The 26,304-nt window shown below is 40.9% G+C and overlaps 1 protein-coding gene across 7 annotated transcripts in view; it reads right to left on the reverse strand.

Moving 5' to 3' along the window:
• Positions 1-26,304, reverse strand: part of POLQ (DNA polymerase theta) — a 104,812-nt gene that overhangs the window by 16,630 nt on the left and 61,878 nt on the right. For 5 of the 7 annotated variants that reach the window (XR_007924653.2, XR_011387919.1, XM_002716640.5 and 2 more), the window contains 9 exons: positions 22,597-25,685; positions 20,607-20,750; positions 18,712-18,908; positions 16,167-16,407; positions 12,747-12,940; positions 12,366-12,503; positions 9,847-10,021; positions 4,815-4,941; positions 3,298-3,419 (listed from right to left, as the gene is read on the reverse strand). Coding sequence is in view for 4 of the 7 variants with exons in the window: in XM_002716640.5 (XP_002716686.1) it covers positions 3,298-3,419; positions 4,815-4,941; positions 9,847-10,021; positions 12,366-12,503; positions 12,747-12,940; positions 16,167-16,407; positions 18,712-18,908; positions 20,607-20,750; positions 22,597-25,685 (4,427 nt within the window). In the remaining 3 variants the exon portion in view is untranslated. Of the gene's footprint in view, positions 1-3,297; positions 3,507-4,814; positions 4,942-9,846; positions 10,022-12,365; positions 12,504-12,746; positions 12,941-16,166; positions 16,408-18,711; positions 18,909-20,606; positions 20,751-22,596; positions 25,686-26,304 lie in introns of those variants that run through there. The other 2 variants (XR_011387920.1, XM_051859271.2) reach the window with 2 other exon arrangements.

Raw genomic sequence — 26,304 nt, forward strand, 5'->3', positions numbered from 1 at the left:
TATATGCTCATGATTTAAAAACTAGCTCTTAACACGCTGCAATTCAGTTCTATACCTTAGGTCATTTTTATTTTCGATTTTTTATTTCAAGTACATGTAGTACTCATAATGTGTTAAAGCTGCCCCTGACGTCTGCCTCTACTCTCTGTGTGCTTCTTCAGTGTTCCAATAGCATCCGCACACAACCTACAATAATTCTCTCATGCCTCAATCAAAAGGTAGTCCACAGAAAACTAAAGTTTCCTTTCTGCTCTATAGAAAGCCTTGCAAAGTACAAATTATGCCCTGAACAAATGGCTGCTGAAGGTATGAATTAATTAATGGAAAAACTAGCATCCAATAAGTGCACATTGAGAGTGTGCTGGACAGAAATGTGTGCTTTGAGTTGATGACAACAAAGATGTTCAGTGAAGAAAATCAAGTGGTCAACAGGTGAGGAAGAATTATTGAGAAGATTAAGATAATTTACCTATGGATTTGAAATAAGTAGGTTAGGTATATATGAAAAAAACAAAAGCCAAATTGAAAAATTAAAAGTAGGACGAGGGGCTGGCATTGTGGAGTAATGCGTTAAGCTGCCAACTGCAGTGCCAGCATCCCTTATGGGCACAAGTCCGTGTCCCAGCTATTCCACTTCTGATCCAGCTCTCTGCAATGGCCTGAGAAAGCAGTGGAAGATGACCCAAGACCTTGGGCCCCGGCACCCACATGGGAGACCCGGAAGAAGCTCCTGGTTCCTGACTTCAGATCAGTGCAGCTCTGGCCATTGTGGCCATCTGGGGAGTGAACCAGCGGATGGAAGACCTCTCTCTCTGTCTCTACCTCTCTCTGTAACTCTTTCAAATAAATAAAAATAAATCTAAAAAAAAGAAAAACTTAGGCAAGTGAATATATTTTTGACTATAAATTTTATCAAATTCAAATACAGACCAAGTACTTTCAATGAATCTTTAGTGCCTGAAACTGAGATAACTATAAAAGACACTAGATTTATAAGATTGGAAACTTAAAAAGTAAAATGTCTATTCATAATTGTTACACTGATTTCATGGTAAAGTGATGATATTTTGAACATACTAGGTTAAATTTTTTAAAATAGGAGCCAGTGTTGTAGCACAGTGTTAGTTTAAGCCACTACTGATACAGCCATTCCATTCCAGAGCACCAGCTAGAGTCCCGGCTGTTCCACTTCTGAACCAGTTCTCTGCTAATGGAAAGCAGCATAAAATGGTCCAAGCACTTGGGCCCCTGTCACTCATGTGGGAGACTCAGATGGAGTTCCTGGCTCCTGGCTTTGGCCTGGCTCATACCTGGCTCTTGCAGCCATTTGAGGAATGAATCAGTGAATGGAAGCCCTCCTTGTGTGTGTGTGTGTGTGTGTGTGTCTGTCTGTCTGTCTGTCTGTCCCCATCTCCTTCCTTCCTTTATTGCTCTGCCTTTCAATATTAAATAAATTTTTTAAAAATTTAAATAATTTCAACCCCCTCCCAATTTAATGTCTTGGGAAGATAGAGCTCATTGACAAGTATAATATATTAGGAAACCTTTATCTATCTCTAGGATCACTTGAATGCTTTTTTTATTTTAGCTCTTGGCCAAAATTAAAGCAATGGAGTTAACGATAAGATCTGGCATTCCACAAGCCAACTCTGGGTTTAGTTTCTTTACTGATGGTTTCCAATGAGACTAACCAATTAAGTCAACCTGGCTTGATTTTATAGCCAGAGAGTCAAAAAGTCCATATAAAGCTCCCGGCTTCAGCCTGGCCCAGAACTGGCCTGTTGAAGCCATCTCATCTGAGGAGCGAGCCAGCAGATGGAAGGTCTCTCTCTCTCTCTGTCTCTCCCTCCCTCTCTCTATGTAACTCTGATTATTAAATAAATAATCTTGAGAGAGAAAAAAAGAGAGGGAGAGAGAGAATGAATGAATGAATGAATGAGATGGGGGCCAACACTGTGGCATAGAATATTAAGCCTCCCACTGGGAACGTCTTCTTCGAGGTTTTCTTGAGCCTAGACTCCTCTCCAAATCAGAGATACAGTGTGGTTTACACAGACTTCTGAGGAGTTTGTGCATGGAATGTGCCTTGGACTCAAAATGTTTGCCTATATTCTTGTGTGTGTAAGAGTGTGTGTGAGTGTGAGTGTGAGTGTGTGTGTGTGTGTGTGTGTACACAAGAGCCTTTGTTTTCAAACACAAGTTTTACATGTTCTGTGGGATCTCATGAGCTCTTTCAAATATTAAAACTGGGAAAAGCATTAATACTGTGGCTACTTAGAAAATTTTAAATCATAAATGGACTTCACACTACTATGTTCTTTTTCCACTTTTAAAGTTTAACTTTTCATTATGTTCCTATTGAACAATACCGCTTTTAAATTCTTTCCTTGTACATAAAAGAAGATGCCCTGGATTGCATAACTTCCAGTACAAAATTACCATTTAACATATAGACCTTGTCAAGGCTCACTTGGACAACAGATGTTTAAAATACAAAACTGAAAATTGCCAAGAAGGTTATGTTATCGTTGACTTGCATTAATCTTTGAAGAATAAGTTTCTGACAGAATGTAGATAGATTTTTATGGCTCATTACACTACCTTGGGTTTGCCAGTTGGCAGAGAATGGAAGAAAGGCATCTTCACTGGTGTGTTAAGAATTACCCTGGGCCGGCGCCGCGGCTCACTAGGCTAATCCTCCACCTAGCGGCGACGGCACACCGGGTTCTAGTCCCGGTCGGGGCGCCGGATTCTGTCCCGGTTGCCCCTCTTCCAGGCCAGCTCTCTGCTGTGGCCCGGGAGTGCAGTGGAGGATGGCCCAGGTGCTTGAGCTCTGCACCCGCATGGGAGACCAGGAGAAGCACCTGGCTCCTGCCTTAGGATCAGCGTGGTGCGCCGGCCGCAGCGCGCCAGCCGTGGCGGCCATTGGAGGGTGAACCAACAGCAAAGGAAGACCTTTCTTTCTGTCTCTCTCTCTCTCACTGTCCACTCTGCCTGTTTAAAAAAAAAAAAAAAAAAAAAAAAGAATTACCCTACAGGCTGCCCTTCTGAACTTTTTCAGATCCTCTCTTAAGATTCAGCTGACTGCTGCCACATGATACACCATGGAAATTTCACAGAGAACAGATGATGAAGACAATGCAGACTACCAGAAACCTGGCCAAACTAAAGGAAAGCACAGGTCCACCACAGAGGTGAAAGATGGAGGGACCAATGCAGGCATGATTCAGACTTTATCAGCGTTCTGCAAAACATTCCCACAACAACGAGAAGCTCAGGAACCATCGTCCACCTTACCTGGGAAAGGCACAAAAGCATGCCGCATGCTCACTGAAAACGGTATTCCTCTGTCTGAGGCTCGCTCTTCCATCTGTGCCCAGGGCTTAGGGTTCAGGGTACAATCCTTCTCATCTGGTCCTCTGTGGTGTAGAGAGTATCGTCAGCCCCACGTGTAGCAATCGCAAGTACACAAGAGGTCTGATTTTCAGTAAAGTCAGCATTTCCACCTAAGAAAAATGTTCTTATCGGAAACCCATCTTAAAGCTCAACGAAGAAAACCAACCTTTTTTAGCAAACATTCAATTCAACGTTGAGGCATTTCTAGAAAAGCTTTTCCCAAAAATTTATTTTGAGATAATTCATTGTTGTTTAGTTCAACTCAGTAAATCTCTGTGACCAAATATATAAATTATATAAAATATAAATTATCTATGCTTTTTCTTCTTGTATATATGAGAGGGTGTGCTGGAGATGGGGGGGGGGAATACTAACATTACTAAATTCTTAGCTTTAGTATTAGACTTAAAACAGCATAAAAGGGGCCAGTGCTGTGGCTCAGCAGGTTAACGCCCTGGCCTAAAGTGCCAGCATCCCATATGGGCGCCGGTTCTAGTCCTGGCTGCTCCTCTTCCAATCAAGCTCTCTGCAATGGCCTGGGATAGCAGTGGAAGATGGCCTGGGTCCTTGGGCGCCTGTACCCGTGTAGGAGACCCGGAAGAAGCTCCTGGCTCCAGATCGTCGCAGCTCTGGCTGTAGCGGCCATCTGAGGAGTGAACCAGTGGATGGGAGACCTCTCTCTCTGTCTCTACCTCTCTCTGTAACTCTGCCTGTCAAATAAATTTTAAAAAATTAAAGAAAAAAAAACAGCATATAAGAGTTCTTCAAAAACATTCAAGGAAAAGAGATATTTTATGAAAATATTATGCATCAAAGTTTTGACACTGCAGCAGCCCTGTGGCATAGCGGGTAAAGCTGCTGCCCACAGTGCTGGCATCCCAAATGGGTGCCAGTTTGTATCCCGGCTGCTCTATTTCTGATCTGTGTCTCGCTGCTATGGCCTGGGAAAGCAGTAGAAGATGGCCCAAGTCCTTGGGCCCCTGCACCTGCATGGGAGACACAGAAGAAGTTCTTGGCTCCAGATCTGCTCAACTCCGGCCGTTGCAGCCATCTGGGGAGTGAACCGGTGGATAGAAGACTGACTCTGTAATTCTGCCTTTCAAATAAATAAAACTTTTTTAAAAATTAAAAAAAAATTACAACAAAATAAACATATTTCTTAAACTCCATTTTCCACAGCCTTCATTAACCACCTGCTGTGGTACTAAATGACTTACTTAGTGGTCCATGCTTTAAGCCTTTCACCATCAACTAGCTTCTTTAAACACATACTCAGGATGTGAAACAGGTATCTAAAACACAATGGGCATGTCTGAAACAAAATCGAACTAATACCACTGTTTTGTTTAACAGGCTACCTGTGAGCTTTTCATACTCACAACAGTGTATTAGAGTAGATACAAAGAAACAGAGTCTACCTGCTCTTGGGAAGTAGGCCTTTGCCTTGGACGAGAGGAGGAGGGCTTTCCCCTACTAGTGTTGGCATTTTGATCTCAAAATCTCTTGGGACATTCTGAATATTTGGTTCTATAAATGTTATCCGTCCTAAAATGAAACAGAATAAAGATGTAAAATTAGAAAAAAATTTACATTTTGATCATACCTGCATTTCTGAATTATCATTAAAATACATGGTCTATCAATGTTAAAGTAAATTTATGGTTACATGATATATTTATCATGTTCATGAATCCAATAATGATAAATAAGAACAAGATCACTCCAAAATGAATGAATCAGATATTACAGTATATTTTCCATTAACCCAGCTGTCTAGAAAACAATCCTATTTTAAGAAGTAATTTGAGGGCTGGTGCTGTGGCAGAGTGGGTAAAGCCACCATCTGCAATGCAGGCATCCCATGTCGGTGCCGGTTCAAGTCCTCGGCTGCTCTTCTTCCAATCCAGCTCTCTGCTATGGCCTGGGATAGCAGTAAAAGATGCTCCTGAACCCGTGTGGGAGACCCAGAAGAAGCTCCTGGCTCCTGGCTTCGGATCGGTGCAGCTCTGGCTGTTGCAGCCATCTGGGGAGTGAACCAGTAGATGGAAGACCTCTCTCTCTCTATCTCTCTGCCTATCTGTAACTCTGCTTTTCAAATAAATAAATAAATCTTTAAAAAGAAAAAAAAGTAATTTGATAAACTGAACTACTATTACACTAAAATGAGTACAAGATATCAGTTTTGTAAGATGTAACATGTTACATGTTAACATATAAAGATTAAGCTAATGGATTTTAGGAAAAATGCCAGTTGAAGCTGTGAAAGCCAAAAATGCACAAGACAGAGACTGTCCAGGGCAGAGGAGCACCTGAGATTAGGGAGTTAACTAGGGGAGGAGAAGGAGCAGAAGTTAGCAATGGTGACCACCAGTGCATCATTTTCAGACATCACCTGGCCAGTATGCTTTATGAACAAGAATGTTCATCAAGAGCCGGCGCCGTGGCTCAATAGGCTAATCCTCCACCTTGCGGCGCCGGCACACCGGGTTCTAGTCCCGGTCGGGGCGCCGGATTCTGTCCCGGTTGCCCCTCTTCCAGGCCAGCTCTCTGCTATGGCCAGGGAGTGCAGTGGAGGATGGCCCAGGTGCTTGGGCCCTGCACCCCATGGGAGACCAGGAAAAGCACCTGGCTCCTGGCTCCTGCCAGGATCAGCGCGGTGCGCCGGCTGCAGCGGCGGCCATTGGAGGGTGAACCAACGGCAAAGGAAGACCTTTCTCTCTCTGTCTCTCTCTCTCACTGTCCACTCTGCCTGTCAAAAAAAAAAAAAAAAGAATGTTCATCAAGAGAATATCAAGAGAATTAACAAAAGTACTCATATGATCAGAGACTAGAATTAGGTAGTTAGTGCTTGATAGAAAACAGTTATTTAGTAAAAATGCTTATAAAGCCTTTGCTTCCCCAAAATATTTTATATTTTATTTCCCCATTGGTTGAATTTTTCTAAAACATATAAGTGCTTTCCAAAAGAGTTTGGGTATCACTCTTCTCTCTCTCCCTCCCTCGCTCCCTCTTTCTCTCTCTCTCTCTCTCTCTCCCCTCCCTAACTCTGTGTTTTTTTGTTTGTTTGTTTGTTTGTTTTGTTTTTTTTTTTTTGGTCAGGCAGAGTGGACAGTGAGAGAGAGACAGAGAGAAAGGTCTTCCTTTGCCGTTGGTTCACCCCCTAAATGGCTACTACAGCCAGAACTACACCGATCCGAAGCCAGGAGCCAGGTGCTTCTCCTGGTCTCCCATGCGGGTGCAGGGCCCAAGCACTTGGGCCATCCTCCACTGCACTCCCGGGCCATAGCAGAGAGCTGGCCTGGAAGAGGAGCAACCGGGAAAGAATCCGGCGCCCGACCGGGACTAGAATCCGGAGTGCCGGCGCCGCTAGGCGGAGGATTAGCCTATTGAACTATGGCGGCGCCGGCCATTGCTCTCTGTTTTAACCTCTGATTTCCAAATAAATAAATGTTCAAAAGTTTGGTTAATTAATTTTCAAACTGCTGTTTGTACAACACATCTAGAGCAACACTAAAGTCCTCTGTTTTATGACTTTTCCTTCTAACAAGCTCTCTACTAGCTACCATATATAATTTCATCTTCTTCTGATAAATCAGACATTCTAAAGTTTTGGATACTGTTTTTTCGAAATAAACCCAATATTACATGCTTGTTATTTAGTCTTTAGTACAAAATAATTGTTCCATTAGTACCTTTTAATGTCATTGCTGTTAAGTGACCTGCTCAATGTTCTAATGCTAACACACAGCAATGGATGGTATCTAAGGCTCTTTCCATTTCAACACACTGCATTCTTTGCTATAATATATTTAATATACTCAGCCCTGGCCAATTAGTTGAAATAATGACATAAGACTAACAGACAAAAAAGATAAGGAAAAACTATAAACCATGAATACAACTTATTGTAAGCTATTTCTAACCATGTGATGGCTCAGGTATGCTATGGTTAACTCTACATTTCTAAAACACTGTTATAATATAAAATTTTAAAATGTTTCTAAAATCAATGAAATGGAATTAACTTTCTACTTTACTAGCACAAATAAATTTGTAACACCTTTGAAAATGAAATTTTTTTTTTTAATGTTTAGGATTTTATTTTACAGAACTATAAAGCAATAGCAGCTGTTTCAAAGTGAAATTTAGGGGCTGGGGTTTTTCAAGATGTTGGAATACGGAAGGTGCTTACTGCTCTAGTCTAAGGAAAGATAATTTTTAAAAAGTGGAGGGAGCGCAATCTCAGGGAAAATTTAGAAAAAATGGCACAGAAAATCCCACACAAATTAGAGACACTGTGGACCTAGGTGGAGGGTAGAGACAGGTACAACTCAGGAACCTAGCAGCTGAGAGCCTCAGAACCAGCTCTGGAGTGAGGTGAGACCAGACCATAGGAGTCCAAGCCACTGGTGATAAAGCTGTGGGAATCTGGCTTGGAGCCCTGTGGAGGACAGTGTATGCAGGAGCCTAGAAGGGAAAAAAAGGGCACACGTTTGTCTCTCCCCGAACACCTGGCACCGGGGCCCTGTAACTAGCTGAGAGAGGGCGGGTGCCATTTTGGGCACATGGAACACCTCTCTCTCTCTGTCTCTACCTCTCTCTGTAACTCTTTCAAAGAAATAAAATAAATATTTTGAAAAAAAGTTAATTATGTTTCAAAAAAAAAAGTGAAATTAACTTCAAGATGCAAAGGCTTTGAACAGCCCTTGTCTCAACTGTTGAGGAACAAGGGTTTTTTTGCTTTTTTGTTTGGTTTTTTTTTTTTCCATGCAAATTGTTGCCCTCTTTACTTAGTATAGAGTTGGTTTTCTGTGTATAAAGTTAATCAAAAATGGATCTTAGTGGAGAATGGGAATGGGAATGAGAATAAGAGAGGGAGGAGGATGAGGGGTAGGAGAGTTGGTGGGAGGGCAGGTATGGGGGGAAGAATCACTATATACTTAAAGTTGTATTTATGAAAAGCATGGAGCTTGTATTCCTTAAATAAAAAGTTTCTGGGGGAAAAAAGAGATTTAAGAAAATGGAATTGATTTACTTTGATACAATGCTATTTATTACTAACAAAAAAAATGGTCATATTGATCATCTGGGACTAATCAACTCAAAAGTTTAACTTTCCAGTTCCTTGAATTAATGGTTGGTTTTCTAAGCCTGGCTTTTTATGAAATGAATGAAGTTTGTATTCCTTACCTAATAAGGTTCCTTTGGGAAAAAAAATTAAAGGGGCTAGCATTGGGGTACAGCAGGTTGAGCCACCGACATCCCATTAAAGAACTAACTTGAGTCCTAGACGCTCCACTTCTAGTCCAGCTCCTTGCTAACGGATCTGGGAAAGCAATGGAAGATGGCCCCAGTATTTGGGCTCCTCCAACACATGAAAGAATCAATGGAGTTCCAGGCTCCTGGCTCTGGCCTGGCCCAATCCTGGCTGTTGTGGCATCTGGGGAGTGAGCCAATGGAAGAAAGATTCCTCTTTCTCTCTCTCTGGAACTCTTTCAAATAAATAAAACATTTTTAAGTCGAATGTAGAGATGACCAAGAAGGAACAAAAGGTTACCTCAATAGGGAAGTAGGAAAATTATTTAGGACAAAGACTAGGTGAGCAGAGAGCAAAGCAGCTCTTCCTGGTGCCTGCACCTTCCCAGCAGCAACAACAGGCACTGCGCATGTTCTAGGAGCCATGCACCATTCCCAACACGCATACGCATTAACATAATTGTGCATTAACATAATTAACTCTCAGAATGACTCTGTGAGGTCAGAATGATCCAGAAACGCAGGACCACAAATCAAGCACTGAGAGGTTACAAACTTCATCTAAAAGTTCACAGCTCCAGGATTGAAACCTCCATTCTGGTTGCAGAGCTTACATTCTGCAGCAACAATCTAAGCTGCCTCCCTTATGAATGATTTCAAGCTGCTCTTTCATCCCTCACATTGGCAAATATTTTGCGCTGTACTTTTTTCTTTACCAGACTACACTTGTACCTATCCCAAGAGGACCACAGACACCCAAAGAACTCTGTAGTTTCTTTTCTGCTAGAGCAAAGTAAGACATGCACTTATTATATAGATGTCCCCGAGGCCTAGTCAGAGGCAACTTGGAAAGAATTAAGAGGCTCAGCAGAGAGACAGGGCTGAAATTGGGTAAGATCACTGACCCAAATAAATATGCAACTCCTGTGTCTACTTCCATTCAAAGCACTGTCTCAGACAAGCCAGTTTCTCTGTACAAGTACTTAAAGGCAGGAACATATCTACTAAACATCATTTGTGAATCTAGGTAATCTCTATCAATGCTTTGACTGTTCTGTGTTTTAGGAATGGTGTTGAATTCCATTGAACCCTATATTCATCACTGGAATTCCCTGACCATCACAAGCAAATATCATAGATGAAACTGTTTTTCTTTCAAAAGTACATATCATCCACAGTACAATCTCTCATCACCTGTAGCAGTATGTGACTGTGAAACAGGATAGATTCTTTCCATTCCAAGAAAAGGATTCAGGCGCTTTTCTCGTTGCAGGGGAAAGACCACTTTGGTAATAGCATTAGTGATTCTTCTCCATTCTAATATCAAGCCTGGTAAAGGATGCAATGCCTTTAACTTATTTAAAACATCCTGCCAAAGAAAGATAATAAATTGGATTCTTATCCAAATTCCATTGCAAACTATAACATCATTGAGGTAAACAATAGATCCTAAATTTCATAACCCTTATTTCTATAACACAAAATAATCATTTGGGTATTTTAAGAAATCATCCTAATGATAAACTGTGATAACTACAAACACAGTAATGTTGAATATTATCAGTTTAGAGTTACTTTTAAATAAATCAATGAAATACCAGGTTAGCCAAGTAATTGCTTCCCTATACCCCACCAAGAATATATAACATCTATATTCTTTATGCACTGTCCCAATCCATTACTCACATGACTGGAAAACCCCAGTCGTTTTCCCTCTTGTCCTAATATTTACATGTATCACTTCTGTATCAAGGAAATCAGAAGACATTTCTTTTTAAAACTGAATTTCTGGGCCAGCACAGTGACATAGCAGGAAAAGCCACCACCTGCAGTGCTGGCATTCCATATGGGTACTGGTTCAAGTCCTGGCTGCCCCACTTCCCATCCAGCTCTCTGCTATGGCCTGGGAAAACAGTAGAAGATGGCCCAAGTCCTTGGCCCCTGCACCCGCGTGGGAGACCTGGAAGAAGCTCCTGGCTCCTGGCTTTGGATCGGCACAGCTCCAGCCATTGCGGCCAACTGGGAAGTGAACCAGCGGAGGGAAGACCTCTCTCTCTCTCTCTCTCTCTCTCTCTCTCTCTGCCTCTGCTTCTCTCTCTGTGTAACTCTTTCAAGTAAATAAATAAATCTTAAAAAAAAAAAAACTTAATTTCTCCATACTGCAGATCAATGAGCCACTAAGAATAGAAACTTGTGAGATAAAGGTTCAATGAGGGAGCAGGCATTGTGGCACAGTGGATAAGCCACAGCTTGGGACGCCAGCATCCCATATCAGAGTGCAAGGGGTCAAGTCCCAATTCTGTTTCTGATCAACCTTTCTGCTAATGCCCACCCTGGGAGATCAGCAGAGGATGAGATCCCTCCACTCCCATGAGAAATGTGGGTGGAGTTCCTAGCTCCTGATTTCACTCTAGATTTGCACCAGCTATTGTAGGTACCTGAGGAATGAACCTGCAGATGGTCGGTTCCCTCCTCTCTTTCTATCACTCTGCCTTTCAAATAAATAAAAATAAATTAACTGTAAAATGGCCAATGAGATTAAATAAAAAGTTATGCTACAGCATGAGGCTGTGGAAACTTTCCAAGGGCAGGCAAGTCATGGTTAATGGAACAAGTGTCAAAATCCTATAGAACAGCAACTTGGACAGCTCCCCACAGCCACAGGAACTGTATTTTCTATACTTGATTTTCCATGGAGACTTCGGTAAAAATGTAAAATTAAATCATTTTCTCTCTTCTCTCCCACTAATGCATATAGTTCCCAAGGATGATGATTAGAATTTTTTTTTATTTGACTTAGATCTTCGATCCACTAGTTCACGCCAAAATGGCCTCAATGGTTGGAGCTGGGCCGCAGGGAGCTAAATTGGAAGTGGAGCAATTGAAATACAAACTGGCACCCACATGGGATGCCAGCAATGCAGATGGCAGGTTAACATGCTACGCCACAAGGCAAGCCCTGCTAATTTATGTTGAAATTAGATTAGATTAGAGAGAGAGAAACTGAGATATAGAGAGACAACTCCCATCCACTGGTTCATTGTCCCTAATGCCCACAAATAGCTAGGGCTAGGCCAGGCAGAAGTCAGGAGCCAGGAACACTATTCAGGTCTCCCACATGGGTGGCAGGAACCCCATCACTTGAGCCAACATTCCTGCATCCCAGGATCTATATTAACAGGAAGCTAGAAGCAGGAACTGAATCCACTCACTCTGATATGAAATACAGGAATCCTAACTGCTTGACTAAATGCCCATTCCTATGAAGGTAAGATTCTTAAATTCAGAGAAAACTAACAATTTTGCCCTACAAAATTTAAAAACAATTTTTAAAAAGATTTTATTTGTTTTGTCAAGGATCTTTTTTTTCTCTTTTTAATTCTCCCATACCCTTCTCCATATTCATATAACTATACAAATTACACTATGCTCAAAGTCCAAGAGTAGCAGATGGCAATAACTGAGTATCTGAGGTCTGCATGTACAAGCCTTCATACTACTTTAATGATAGGAAGGACAGAAGTGCTAACCTAGATCTTCCATGCAGGAATGTCACCACAGATTTTGTAGGCTACCAAATGACAAACCAATTTGCTTGTAGCTAGATAAATTCAAACAGTGGGCTATGTTGGATCCTGATTTGAACAAATTCTTTCAACATACTGAAATGCTAAATGTAGTTCAGATTCTGTTATGACTGCCCCCAAAAGCACCTTACTAGTGCTGAGCTGTCTTCCCAGCTTTAGTTTGCATCCTTTGTCATTCCCTCTCCTGGTAGAACCCAAAGTTTTCTTGCAGCCTTGGCTTTTCATCTCTCCATTTGGTGGCAATTTCAATTCCAAAAATAAAACCTGCAAGACATTAATGCTTCTTCAGTCATGATAATAAGAACTGCCATCCATAAAAGTTTTCAAAGCTACTTGAGAAAACAATCTCTACAGTCCACCACAGCATTACAACTTATAAGTGAGATGTTAGAAGATTCCATTCCTAAAGCATTCCTGCTGACTGTTTTATTTTACTATCTTTGGTGTTTAAGTAGGCATATTTGAGAACCACACGCATACATCACTTCCCTATTCCCCAGATACAACCTCAGCAATGTCATCTGAACTGGTGAAGGAAAAGCTGTGGCCGGCTAGTTGATAGGCCTGAGTCTCGATTGCATCCAGCTTGGCTTGCATTATGTGTTTTTGACTTTCACTTTCTGCAGTACTGAAGCCGATCCCATTTAGTTCTAGCAAAGCCAGGCAGTACTGAGAGGGCATTTCTACTTTATGGAAAATATCTGAAAGGAAAAAAAGAAAACTAAAATGTCAATTCAACAACTGAGTGAATAAAACAGCAGCATTACCTAAATGACATAGAATCTGTTCAGGAAAATCTAGAAGTGCTTCCCAAACTCTCCTTTAGGATCCAGTCCTTTGAGCAGTATCTCAAACCAACAATGAAAAGGGGAAAGAATACAGGCCATTTAAACACTAGACTACTATCCTTGTCCACACAGGAAGTAGAAGACCTGGCAATCTTGTGAACAGTCTGGATTATAAGACACTACATTTGTCCCAAGATAATGTTTCTGCTTCTACTCTTAGGAGGAGCAAGGTAGCTAGCTTTATCTGCTGAGTTAACCACATAGTGTTAATTTCTCAAAATTACTTCCAATGTTCCAGGTTCCATAATATGCATGCTTGTACAAAGAACTAAATATAGTTGGGGCCAGCACTGTTGCACAGCAGGAAAAGCCGTTGCCTGTGATACCTGCATCCTGTGTGTGTACCAGTTTGTGTTCTGACTGTTCCACTTCCAATTCAGCTCCTTGCTTATGGCCTGGGAAAGGCAACAGAGCATGGCCCAAGTGCTTGGGCCCCGCCCATCCACATAGGAGACCAGAAAGAAGCTTCTGGCCCAGCACTGTCTGTTGCAATCACCCGGGGAGTGAACCAGCTGATGGAAGGTCTCCCTTTGTCTCTCTCTCTCTCTCTGTAACTCTTTCAAATAAACAAATAACTCTTAAAAAAAAAATCCTAAAACAGAAGTTTTCTATGACCCATTAAAGAATCAGTGTTTTTCAATCTGCTGACATTACTCAACAGAACAGTCATTCTAAGTCAGTTTCCTTAGTGTGTCCCCTGGAATATTAGCCCCACTGAAGCTCTACCTAAAAGGGTGGAGCTGAGAAGCATTGCCTGTTGGGAGTTCTTGGATATTCATAACAATTGCTAATCTATCAAAGGCTCTGAAAAGGCCTGATGCACAGACTACTATTTCATTTTAGTTTTGCTGAAAATCCCAAAATTATTTAACCATAATGCCCTTTATTTTACATAATATTTGTTCACATACTGAAAAGTAAGCATCTATAGAAAACACTATAGGAAATGAAATCCTACTTAGTTAACAAAAAAAAAAAAATCCATATTAAAGGTTTCAGTTTCCATACTGTGAGTTACAAGGACTCCAGGGAACCTCAGCCCACTCCAGCCAGCTCCACACTTTCTTTGAAACATTGCTAGTTCTAATTAGCAGAAGAGATCCCCAGGGACACCCATAACCACCACCAAAAGCAAACAAATGAGAGCTACCAGCCTCTAATAGCCAAGAACAGACACTGGGCAGCCACAGACTGGCTTTAGGAGCCTCAAGCCACAGCAGAATTTCTGTGATATAGATTCAGAGCAATAAAGACAGAATGGGAATAATCAAAGCAGCGCAACATAAGGGTAACAGCCAGGATCCATAGGCAGTACAAAGGAACAAGGTTGTTTTGGAGACGGATTCAGTAACAGAAAGGCTGAGGGATGGATATATATCCTTAAAGGGCAAAGGACTTCTCAGGAACAAAACAAAACTCTCAGGAAAGGCTAACACAGACCCTAGATGTGGCGCAGCATGCTAAGCAGTAGAGGCAGATTCTAGAAAGCAGCTTCCCCCCAAGTTAGCATTTTGGGTTCCCCTGATTAAATCTGTATAAACTCAAAAAGTGTGAAAAATACAAGATAACAAAGAAGTATGAATGGAATTCAGAAGAAATAACCAACAGATTTATATCCCCAAGAATTGAAGAGCTGGATTCTTCAAAAAGAATAAAACACAGCTACAAATGAGAACTATTTACACAAAGAGTAGAAACAACTTACCTGCTAGGCCACAACACTGGCCCCCATTCTTTCTTTTCATAGGTGAGAAATTATCGTTAAGTACCAAACAGTAATTTCTTAAAGTAAAAGCTTATAGTTCTGATAATGGGTACAATGTCTATAAAAAGTTACAGACCAATTCATATCAGCATCATCCAAAGCCAGTATCTGGGAAGTACAGATAATCCAGGACACCTGGCCTAAGGGCAGAATAGACAGACACAGAAGACAGCCAGTACACCCAGCATCAGTGTCCACAGATGTAGAAGCAGGCCTGTGGCATGTGTGCCACACACTCCCACTCATTAGCCTGTCTAGATTGGCTTAGAGAAGCTGAGTCAGAAATAAAACAGTGCCCGTACATGGGCAGCTAATTAGTATTACAAGCAAGAAACCCTAAATGAACATACAATTCAGTCTAGTCTTTGCCTTTGTCATTCTACATTCTGCCCCAGTGATGCTGGGGTGAACACTACCACCAACACTGCAGATGTGACAGTAGTAAAAACAGTAATAATAGTCAACTAACATAGTAATAGAAACCTACCCAGTGCCAAACACTGCACTATTTGCATTGTCTCATCTAATTCTTAGAACAGCATTGTGAGAACCAGACTTTGTTTTAGAAATTTGCCCAAGAGGTCCCTTAGCTAATAAGTGAGACAACCTGGATCCAAAGCCTATCCTGTGTGAACCCATCTGTCTGCCGTTTCTAGTTTCCTGAGATCAGTCAATAAATTGTTGGTGCAAACTCCTCACGAGGAAGTCAACTTTGTCCTGCTTTACCATCTCTGCCGGGGCATCTGTTATGCTCTCTGGAGTCAATGTAGTCAATCTAGGCTAACAAGTGAATCACATGAGTAGCCTTTGTTAAAAAAAAAAAAAAGCTGTTAATAGTTCTGAAAACAGTTCACCTTTTTTAAATCCATGAAAGATTATCTTCTAAGTATGAATAAAAATCATTTGATAACATTCAAATATAAAGTTAGCAACAACTGAATAAAATATCATTTTTTTCTCTTCAATATAATAGGACCAAGAATAAGAAAACCATGGCCAAATAGGGCCAGGTGCATGTTTGTATTACTAAAGTGTTACTGGAAAACAGCCATATGCGTTCACTTTGATTTTGTCCATGGCGGCTCTCCTGCTACCATGGTAAAGCTGGGTATTGGTGACAGACTCCACCTGGCCCACAAAGTCAAGCATGTTTACTATGTGGCCTTTTACAGAAAATGTTGATTGATTCCTGAACTAGATGATCCAAAGGTTAGGATCTGCAAAAAATGTGTCATTTCCCAATTTTTGAACAAGAGTGGTTAAATACATGCATTCCCAACTGTCACATGAAAACGCCAAGAGTTTTGTTTTTACCTTGAAGCTTTTCCTTCTGCAACAAAGCGTTGAGTTGATTCATAGAGTTGAAGATGAGAATGGACTCTACTGATGCTCTGTATCGCCCAGAATGTTCCATGCTGACATTCAGTCCCAGGCTTTGAATTCCCTGGCCAGTCTCCATCTCTTCTAGGAGCGGAAGCTCACAAGGAAGAAAACTAGTAACTATGCTGTGAAGAGTTGGCTCCTTAGAATCAGGATCTAGCAGCCAGCATGCCACCTGAATAAGAGAATAATTAGGATATTTTCGTGAATTTTTCAAAGATATATCTGCTCCCTTAAATTAAAATGGGGAGAAAAAGAGCTCATTTCTGATTTCATTCCTTTTCACTTATATATATATAAAAGTTGGCAGATGTTTCTTATAAAAGTGAAATTTCATAAATCAATAGTCTATCTTCTTACACCAAAAGTTTCTGACTGGGGCAAGTGTTGTGGCACAGCAGATTAAACTGATGTTTAGGATGCCTGCCTCCCATATCAGAGTGCCTATTCTAGTCCCATTTACTCCGCTTCCAATCCAGCTTCCTACTAACACATACTGGGACGAAGCAGATGATGGCTCTACTGCTTGGGGTCCACATCAGATACTCAAAATACAGTTACAGACTCATGGATTTGGTCCGGCATAGATGGCTGTTACAGGCATTTGGGGAATAAACTGGTGAACAGAAGATCTCTTTCATTCCCACTCTTTCTAAACACTTTTTTAATGTTTCGATTAACAAAACCAGTTATGGAATATATCAAGTCATTTAAAAAAAAAAGGCATAATACAAATCTGAGATGTAATAACTGTAGCTCTAATGAGAGGCTCATAATATCCATATTCTTGTTTTAGACTCCAGAATATCACAATTAAGTGACAACCTTTATAGCCAGTAAAGGTCAGAATATATCGCATGTAAACGAAGCCTGTCTTGAAGTATAGAAAAGGACAGTAACTTGAGTTTACCTGATGTTGCCTTTGAAAATCTCTGCAAAAGAAAAGCTAAAGAAACAAAGAAACTAAAAAATCAGCCTGTCATTAATTACACTGATAACAACTAGCAAATAGTACCATTTTTCAACTCCAAATTGATTCTCTACATACCTTATGTATCCATATAAAAAAGTAGGAAAAAATGATGTAACTCTATGATATTTAAATAAAAATTATCTGAAAATGCATTATATTATTCACTGTATATATTCTAATAACTCAGAATCTATCAACTTTGCTATACGATAGGAAAATTCCCAGAGGCTAGGAATGTGATTGCCTCTATGCTAAGTGGCCTCTCACTACAATCTTTTTACACATCTTCCACTCATGCACTTTACTTATTTTCTGCCTCCATCTTTATAAATATTTGAAACATTTTGCTATCATATAAGAGGGTACCTCAGAATGTTCATGGAAATGCATACTATGTTATGCATAATACATTTGGGATCTCAGCCTATACAAGCCCAGCAACTGGTGTTCATTGATTCTCAGAGTAGCATATTCCATCCTTACCATCAAATTACTAGACTCTTATCTTTAGGCACAAAAATAATCTCACCTTTTAATTCCATATTCCAATGAATCTTCGAAGTACACTCAAAATGAAATCTAACAGTTTACTTCTAATTTAACATGGGACAAAAAATTTGGAGCTTATGACCAAAAATTAAAAATTTCTTCAATCTCTGAGAAAAGACATGAACATTAGGGCTTGGGGCTAGTTAGGTTTTTATCTACACAAAGGCATTTAGTGTATGACATTCTATTCTAGGTAGAAGAGATTATTAGATTTTTTTTATAAAGATTGATTTATTTATTTGGGTCCGGCACTATGGTATAGCAAGTAAAGACGTCGCCCGCAGATGAATTAGGTAGATGCCGGCATCCCATATGGGCGCTGGTTCGAGTCCTGGCTGCTCCACTTCCAATCCAGCTCTCTGTTTTGACCTGGGAAAGCAGTAGAAAATGGCCCAAGTCCTTGGGCCCCTGCACCCGCATGAGAGACCCAGAGGAAGCTCCTGGCTCCTGGCTCCTGGCTTCAGATGGGCACAGCTCCAGCTGTTGAGGCCAATTGGGGAGTGAACCATTGGATGGAAGACCTTTCTCTTTCTCTCTGCCTCTCCTCTCTCTGTGTAACTCTACCTCTCAAATAAATAAATCTTTTTTAAAGAGAAATAGCCTCAGTGGCCAGAGCTGGGCAGATCCAAAGCCAGGAGCCAGGAGCTTATTTCAGGTCTGCCACATGAATGCAGGGGGCCAAGCACTTGATCCATCTTCTGCTGCTTTCCCAGGTTATTAGCAGGGAGCTGGATCAGAAGTGGGACAGCTGGACTTGAACCAGTGCCCTTAGGAGATTTGGGGACTGCAGGCAGAGGTTTAACCTACTGTGCCACAGCACCGGCCCTGAGATTACTGGATTTAAAAGTAATTTCTCTAACAGACTTAAACTGCACTATTAAAGATAAGAAACACAAAGTCATTTAAAATTTACCTAACATTAAAAAAATTAAGTATAAAAAAACTAAGACCTAGAACCTTAGGATCTTCAAAACTTTGTTCCAGGGAGACGCCGCAGGATAAGAGAAGAATTTTATAGCTCCGGATGAAGTCGTAGATGATGACAGAACGTTCTTTATCAGATGCCTTTTGCAAGCAGGACTGAAGATGCCACATCCTATCTTTCATAGTCAGCCTTGGATCCAGAGAAGGTGGGACCAAACTGGCACTAATTTCTGAAGGGGGGAGAAAAAAGTCTTAAGGCAAATTTCACATACATTCATTTGAAGCAGCAGTCCTTAGTCCTCAGTGGAAAGACTGAAAGAGGCTAAGAAGGCTAGCGGGTCTGGTTCCACATGACGCTGTATTCAACCTGACCTCCAGATCTTATCAGCTACGTGGATGAAGTGTCTTCATCTAAAAACTATGCTTTAGAAGATTTATAATGCTCTACTGAATTAGGTGTGAAAAATTCTAAATATCAAGATTTCTAAAAATGAAATTACATTTCTCAGAATAAAGAATTAAAGTCAAGAAAGACCTTAAAGAAATGAATTCCTGAGGCCAGCGCTGTGGCATAACTGGTAAAACCGCCACCTGCAGTGCCAGCATCCCATGTGGGCGCTGGTTCAAGTCCCAGCTGCTCTACTTCCGATCCAGCTCTCTGCTATGGCCTGGGAAAGCAGTAAAAGTTGGATCAAGTACTTGGGCCCCTGCGCCTGTGTGGGAGACCCAGAAGAAGCTCTTGGCTCCTGGCTTCAGATCCGCGCAGCTCCAGCCATTGCGGCCAACTGGGGAGTGAACCAGCGGATAGAAGACCCCTCTCTGGCCGGCGCCGCAGCTCACTAGGCTAATCCTCCGCCTAGCGGCGCCGGCACACCGGGTTCTAGTCCCGGTCGGGGCGCCGGATTCTGTCCCGGCTGCCCCTCTTCCAGGCCGGCCCTCTGCTGTGGCTAGGGAGTGCAGTGGAGGATGGCCCAGGTGCTTGGGCCCTGCACCCCATGGGAGACCAGGGGAAGCACCTGGATCCTGGCTCCTGCCATCGGATCAGCGCGGTGCGCCGGCCGCAGCGCGCCGGCCGCGGCGGCCATTGGAGGGTGAACCAACGGCAAAGGAAGACCTTTCTCTCTGTCTCTCTCTCTCACTGTCCACTCTGCCTGTAAAAAAAAAAAAAAAAAAAAAAAAAAAAAAAAAAAGAAGACCCCTCTCTCACTGCCTCTCCTTCTCTCTGTGTAGCTCTGACTTTCAAATGAATAAATAAATCTTTAAAGAAACAAAAACGAAATGAATTCATAAGGGAGATTTATTATGAGCCTACAGGATTAAAAATAAGAGAACTATAAATGCAAGTACTGACTTACTACAACATATTTTTCCAGCTAAACAAAAACACTTCATGATTACTAGGGAACAGACACTATACAGCATCCTTAATTCTACTCCTGTGAAAAACCAACCAATCAGCTGGGTATTCAGCAACCATAATCAAATTATAAGGTACTCTTAGATCATATCTTTTAAATTTCAAAGACTTCTCCAAAGGCTTTATGAATCCACTTCTATAAATTTTTACTTCAACACTGCCTATAGGTGAGTTCTAGACCCAGTCAATGGGAGAAAAAAGTGATAAGAAACTACAATGATCCAGTCCTAAGAAGCAAACCCTGAAGGTGGCCAGGAAATCCCGAAGCTCCACTGCTCCTCAGAGAAGAAAACACCTCATGTGGCAGGCAGGATGGAGTAAGGGAGGAGTTTCTCATGCTATTTCCTGTATGCAACTATGTACACACTATCCACTCTGCAAATGTTAATAATTTTAATTCTAAAAATAAATCCTAGGTAAATACCACAAAATTATTCTCAATAAACAGTATCACCACCCTGATAGATGTTACATTAGCCACATGGTGACTTAGCCCACACTGATCACTTACCAGAATGCTGTTGTTCCTTCTGCAATGAACAATAATAGGCATCCCTTCCACCCCAGCATACTGCCAGGCCGACCACCAAGATATCATCGCAGCCAGGAACAGGAAATCCATCAGCTCTAACAGAGGTTGCCTGAGATGAGCTTACTAAGGGAATCAAAAGGGAAACCACTGTTAAAAATTTGTAAAAATAAACGTAAACTGTTAAAACAATGATAACAAAAACTATAATTGATAGGCAAAATTTCCTGATCCTAAAATATGCATTATTTGGACAGCCATTTTTAGGTGTGTGTCTTTCAATTAATATAATAAATATTAAATATTTTTAAAAAAGAACCAATCTGGCAGCAGGTAGCACAGTGCAATGACTTCAGCCAGTTAGGATGCCTGCATCCCATATGGGAGTGCCAGTTCAAGTTGCAGCTACCCTACATCTGATCCAGCTTTTTGCTGATGGATCCTGAGGCAGCAGATGATGGCTCCAATGCTTGGGCCCCTGCCATCCACGTGGGAGACCTGATGGAGTCCCAGACTCCTGGCTTCGGCATGGCCAAGCACTGGCTATTGCAGGCATTGGAGAGTAAACAAGAAGGTGGAAAATTAATCTCAATATCTTTCTCTTTCTCTCTGTCTCTTATTCTCTCTCTCTCTCTCTCTCTCACACACACACACACACACCTGTTTTCAAATAAAAATAAATGTTAAAAAATAATTAATCTTACTTATATTTCTAATACCCAAAAATAACCAGCACACAGGAACCCAATATATATTTCTTAAATTTCAGTGAACATTTTTATCCTTCTAGAATTTGGCATAGATCCTGATCCAGAAAATGTGCTCAACTTTGCCTGATGGATGAAAAACAGAATGTGTTGTTCAACATTAAAAGTATACATAAAACTTGTCATGAACACATTTGCTCCATGAGTTGAAGATCAGGTAAATATTCAAAACTTCATGAACAAACCCATTCATAAATACAAAGATTCTAAGATCTAATCACATCTCCAGTTTCCACAATAGGTTGTCAAGCTGATTACGGCTATTCTCCTTTTTCCAGAACTCGGGGTTTTTGCAGGAAGACAGGAAAATACATAGCATTACTTGACCACAAGATTCAACTTTCTCAAAACCTGTAAGAGCTCTGTGAGGCTTTGGAATCAACTCCTCAGGATAGAATTCAAAACTATTATTGGAGGCCTAAGTTCTACTTGAGATAAGTCTTGCAAAATGTAGCTAATGCAGGGCCAGCACCATGGCATAGCAGGTAAAGCTGTCGCTTGCAGTGCTGGCATCCCATATAAGCACCGGTTCCAGTCTCAGCTGCTCCATTTCCCATCCAGCTCTCTGCTATGGCCTGGGAAAGCAGTGGAACATGGCTCTAGTCCTTGGGCCCCTGCATCCACATGGGAGACCCGAAAGAAGGTTCGGCTCCTGGCTTGGGATTGGTGCAGCTCCGGCTATTGCAGCCATCTGGGGAGTGAACCAGCGGATGGAAGACTTCTCTCTCTCTCTTTCTCTGCCTTTTCATCTGCCTCTGTGTAACTCTGCCTTTCAAATAAATAAATCTTTAAAAAAATGTAGTGCCTATTTGGTGTTTACTTCTGTGATTAAACAAACACAGCAGGAAATAATTCATGAGCACTGATGACTAATAAACAACCATTATGGCACATAAAAATATCATAAGAAACAAACACCTGATCATACTCAAAATGTATCTTAATTTTTACAAACTTATATTCCAATTAATATTGCATATACTGCATGCAACTCATACTGGAAGGCAAGCATTTAGTAATCTAGCTGATGAATAAGTAAGGCTGTTAAATGAAAATCCACATAGGAAATACTTATTAAAGGAGATACTTCCTTAATTTTGAATAGATTACATTAAATATTCAATTCTGAAAAATTCAAATCTCATCTCAGTTCACTAACTAGTTTATAGATGTGAAAAATTAAAAACTTTAAAAAAAAATCTTACCTTGCTTAAACCTACCACCAATGGTATCAGATCTAGAAGATGTCAAACTTCTACTCTTCTCACAAGCCAATGAGATGGAAAATCGCTTTTTGCACTGCCACTCTTTAATGAATGTTTGAAAGAGAGTTTTGTCACTGGCCACATCAATTATGGCCAAACTTTCTGAACTGCAGGAAGCTTGACTTAACTGCGATCCATCCTGTGACAACTGCAGTGAAAAACTTGTATCTTTAATAGGACTATTGCCTTTGAAGCCATTTCTACTTTCAGGACTTAAATCATGGTTTATATCTGAAGGTGAGTCAAATGAGTAACTTTCACCTGGGTGTAATACACTCTGAGTTTTCTGAGGTTTTATAGACATTCCAAGAATCCCTGACAATGCCAGCTTGGAAGCAGATGCTGGAATGGGTGTAGGAGGAATAAGACCATTATCATCAAGTGCACAGCTTTCTTTACAAGGCAACAGGGATAAGGTTTTACCAGGATTTGCATTGTTCTGTAGCACCTCAATCTTGCTTTTAACTTCACTGTTAGAGAAAACTGAAATTCTCCGTACTTGGCTTATCCCCAAATTCGAAATCACTTCTTGTGTCTCATTTAGTTCTCTCTTCCCTTTCAAACTGGACGAGTTTGTTGTCATTACTTTTAGCTTTCCATCTTCTAGAGGACTGGATACGTCATCTAAAATCCTTTGCAGTCCTGGACTTAAATCAAATGATGCCCCTGACCACACGAATGAATCATTTTGCCTGGTCCCAGTCAATTTGGACCTTGGAGTCTTTTCATTTTGATCTTCTCCAGCTGGTTCTCTTGGGCAGTGATCACTACCTGGCTCATTTAGTTCTAATGTTATAAGAGATTCCGCAGTATTCTGTTTCTCTTGGACAGGAAATGTATCTACATTGTCCAAAGCCTCAACCATCTGACCAGAAACCATTTCTGAAAATAAAATAGATTCATCATTGAAACAAGTCACCGACTGCCGAGTATCTTGATTATCACTCACGTTTGATTTTTTCACTGAGCCCTCCTTCAGACAATCTCTGAAATGGTTTGATGTCATATCCGAGAGAAGGGGTTCTTTCAGTGGGACCTCGGGAGGTGGTGCTTTTATGAAGGAGTCTTCGCTGAAACTGTCAAACAGTAGACAATCGCTCATATTCAGACTTGTTTCAGGAGCTGGGAGACACTCTCCTTCCCCTGCCAGGGGAGGGTCCTTTTGAGGAGCCAGAGGTATGACTGTTTTCACGGTTTCTTGTGTCTGATAACCTTGAAGAAAACTATTTAATTGGGAATCAGTAACAGATATCCCATCCCCTTTAAAGCAAGGACTATCTTCCCCCAGTAGTATTGGAGAATGAAAAATTAGGCTTTTGGGAGTCAGGTTATCAATACCATCTGCACCAGTGCTTTGCCTCATAGTGTCTGTAGTCTTAAGGTCCAAGTGATCTTTACTGGTCGCTCCTGGAGAATGCTGTTCTCCAGCAGAGGCAGTGTTTAATTCTTTCTGAAGAGACATCAGTGAGCTCTGTCCATCTAGGTTCTTCAGCACTGTCGCTGCAGCCAGGTTGCTGTCCTGAGCTGCCGGCTTGGCATTCGCCGTTACCACCTGCTGTAGCATTTTCTCCGACTGAGTATCGAGGTAGAGACTGTCTTCGAAATCACAGAGAACAAAACCCAAGTTGTGAACATGATTAGCTTTAGTTTTGTCAGTTGTGTGAGCGTGTGTTTTTTCTTGCATTCTAGAGGAATTTAGCAAATGCTCCGACTGGCCTCCTGGCTTACCAAATGATCCAGCTGACAGAAGGACTCCACCAGGTCTCTCAGTTCTGCTTTCCTTATCTCCTGAGCCCAGAAAATGATTGGGTTTCTTCTCCTCAGAATTAAATTTCACCCTTTGACATCTGATAGTAGTGATATTTGAGTCTCCATTCATACAATTACTGACTACCTCACAGGGCATTTGTCTCTCTATTGTGTCTTTATGTTTGGGATCAGCATTTGTCGGTTTATCAGAATGCTTTTCTGGGCACCGGTTAACTGGATGGATGTCACAATGTTTCACACAACCATTTTGGTTTTCTGGATTATTTTGTATCAGCACTGCATTTATTTTTTCTGTCTCAACAACAGCAAATTCCCTTCCATTTTCCCTAACCACACTAGTGGCTTGACAAGTCACATTTTTATTCTGTGTCACAGGAGTACCATTAGTTACAGTTCTATTCCTTGAGTAATTCTGCTCAGTTTGTAATGGAAATGCTATTTTCTCACATTGTTCACCAGCACGAAAAGATACATCTTCAGGAAATGGCCCTGGACTTCTAAATTCCATGTTCTTCTCATTTAAGGTAAATGGATCTTCACAAAGAATAGGACTGGATGTTGTCTGTCTTTGTATGCCGATTCTATGCAATCCAGAGTCTTCCTCGGGGCTACTGTCTCTGGACCGTTTTAGATGCTTTCTATGTTTTGAAAATCGAAAAGCTGTGTTTTTTTCTGAACTTAAATTCAAAGCCGCTTTTCTGGTTTTCTCAAATGAAAAAGTCTGAACATCTTCCTTAGAACTTATTTGTCCTTCATGCAAAGATATTTCTGGCTTTTCTTTATCTCTGTCCAAAAATGTCCGTTTTCGTGCTCTGCAAATGGACTGTCTCTCACGTTCTTGATTCCCATCCTCTAGCTTACTAAAAAAGGAATTTGAATGCACTCTACTTTTGTCTAAATTTTTTTGCACTGTATTTGGTGACTGTATTTGGTTAACATAAGAATCATTAAATTTTGTACTACTTTTGTTTCTTGATGTTAACCTTTTACAAGAACTCTTAGTATAGGAAGTAAAAGTTTGTTCTTTTACTTCCGACTTACTGCTGGTCAATGAATGAATACCAGGACTTAAAGGGGAATATGGATCCCAATGTATTCCTATTTCAACCAGGTCTTGCTGAAGAATCATTTTGGCTTCTTCCACTATCAGGGCTGCTGCTTCTCCTTCAGTTAAACCTTTTCTGCCAGTCACCCAGATAGTTCGCATACTTCGTCGTTCTTCAACTGCTTCCTCTTCCTCATCCACTGCCTTTCGGGTGCTGTGCAAGAAGACAGGAAAAGAAAGATGTTAATGCACTGATTTCATTTATTCATACAACACTATGTGCTTCGCAAGCAATATGAGCTCCTCTAGGAACCAGGAAATACCACTGAACAAAAGAAAAGCGTCTCTGTTTTCAAGGTATTTACTTGCTACTTGGGAGATTCAGAAAATAAACTAATGTTTAAAATGCATTCTGTGTCAATTGGCACTAAGAATTGTGTATAAAAATGAAGCATGAGAAAGGAGTGGGTGCTTCCACAATTTGTAAATGGCATAATATGGGAAGACTTTAACAAGGCAAATTCTTAAGGCATAAGTCTTAAAAATGGTGAAAGTCATAAAACTTTCATTAGAAACAAATCCTACACAATATAAACGCTGGACAAAACATTTAAAAGGACTAGAGAATGACCAAAAGCAAGTATACAATGGAGGGGGGTTGAACCCTAAGACAAAAAAATAGCAGTGGATGAATTTTTGCTTTTTAACCTGAAGGAAGTAGGCCTGAGTCAGATCCCTACAGATTAACTAAAGTTTGTGGGAAAAAAAAATATCTGGAGTTTGCTTATTGACAAAAATCAGAACAGAACTCAGAGTAAGGCTTGGTATCACTA

Source organism: Oryctolagus cuniculus, chromosome 4 (assembly GCF_964237555.1).
Source record: "Oryctolagus cuniculus chromosome 4, mOryCun1.1, whole genome shotgun sequence".
Lineage (NCBI taxonomy): Eukaryota > Metazoa > Chordata > Mammalia > Lagomorpha > Leporidae > Oryctolagus > Oryctolagus cuniculus.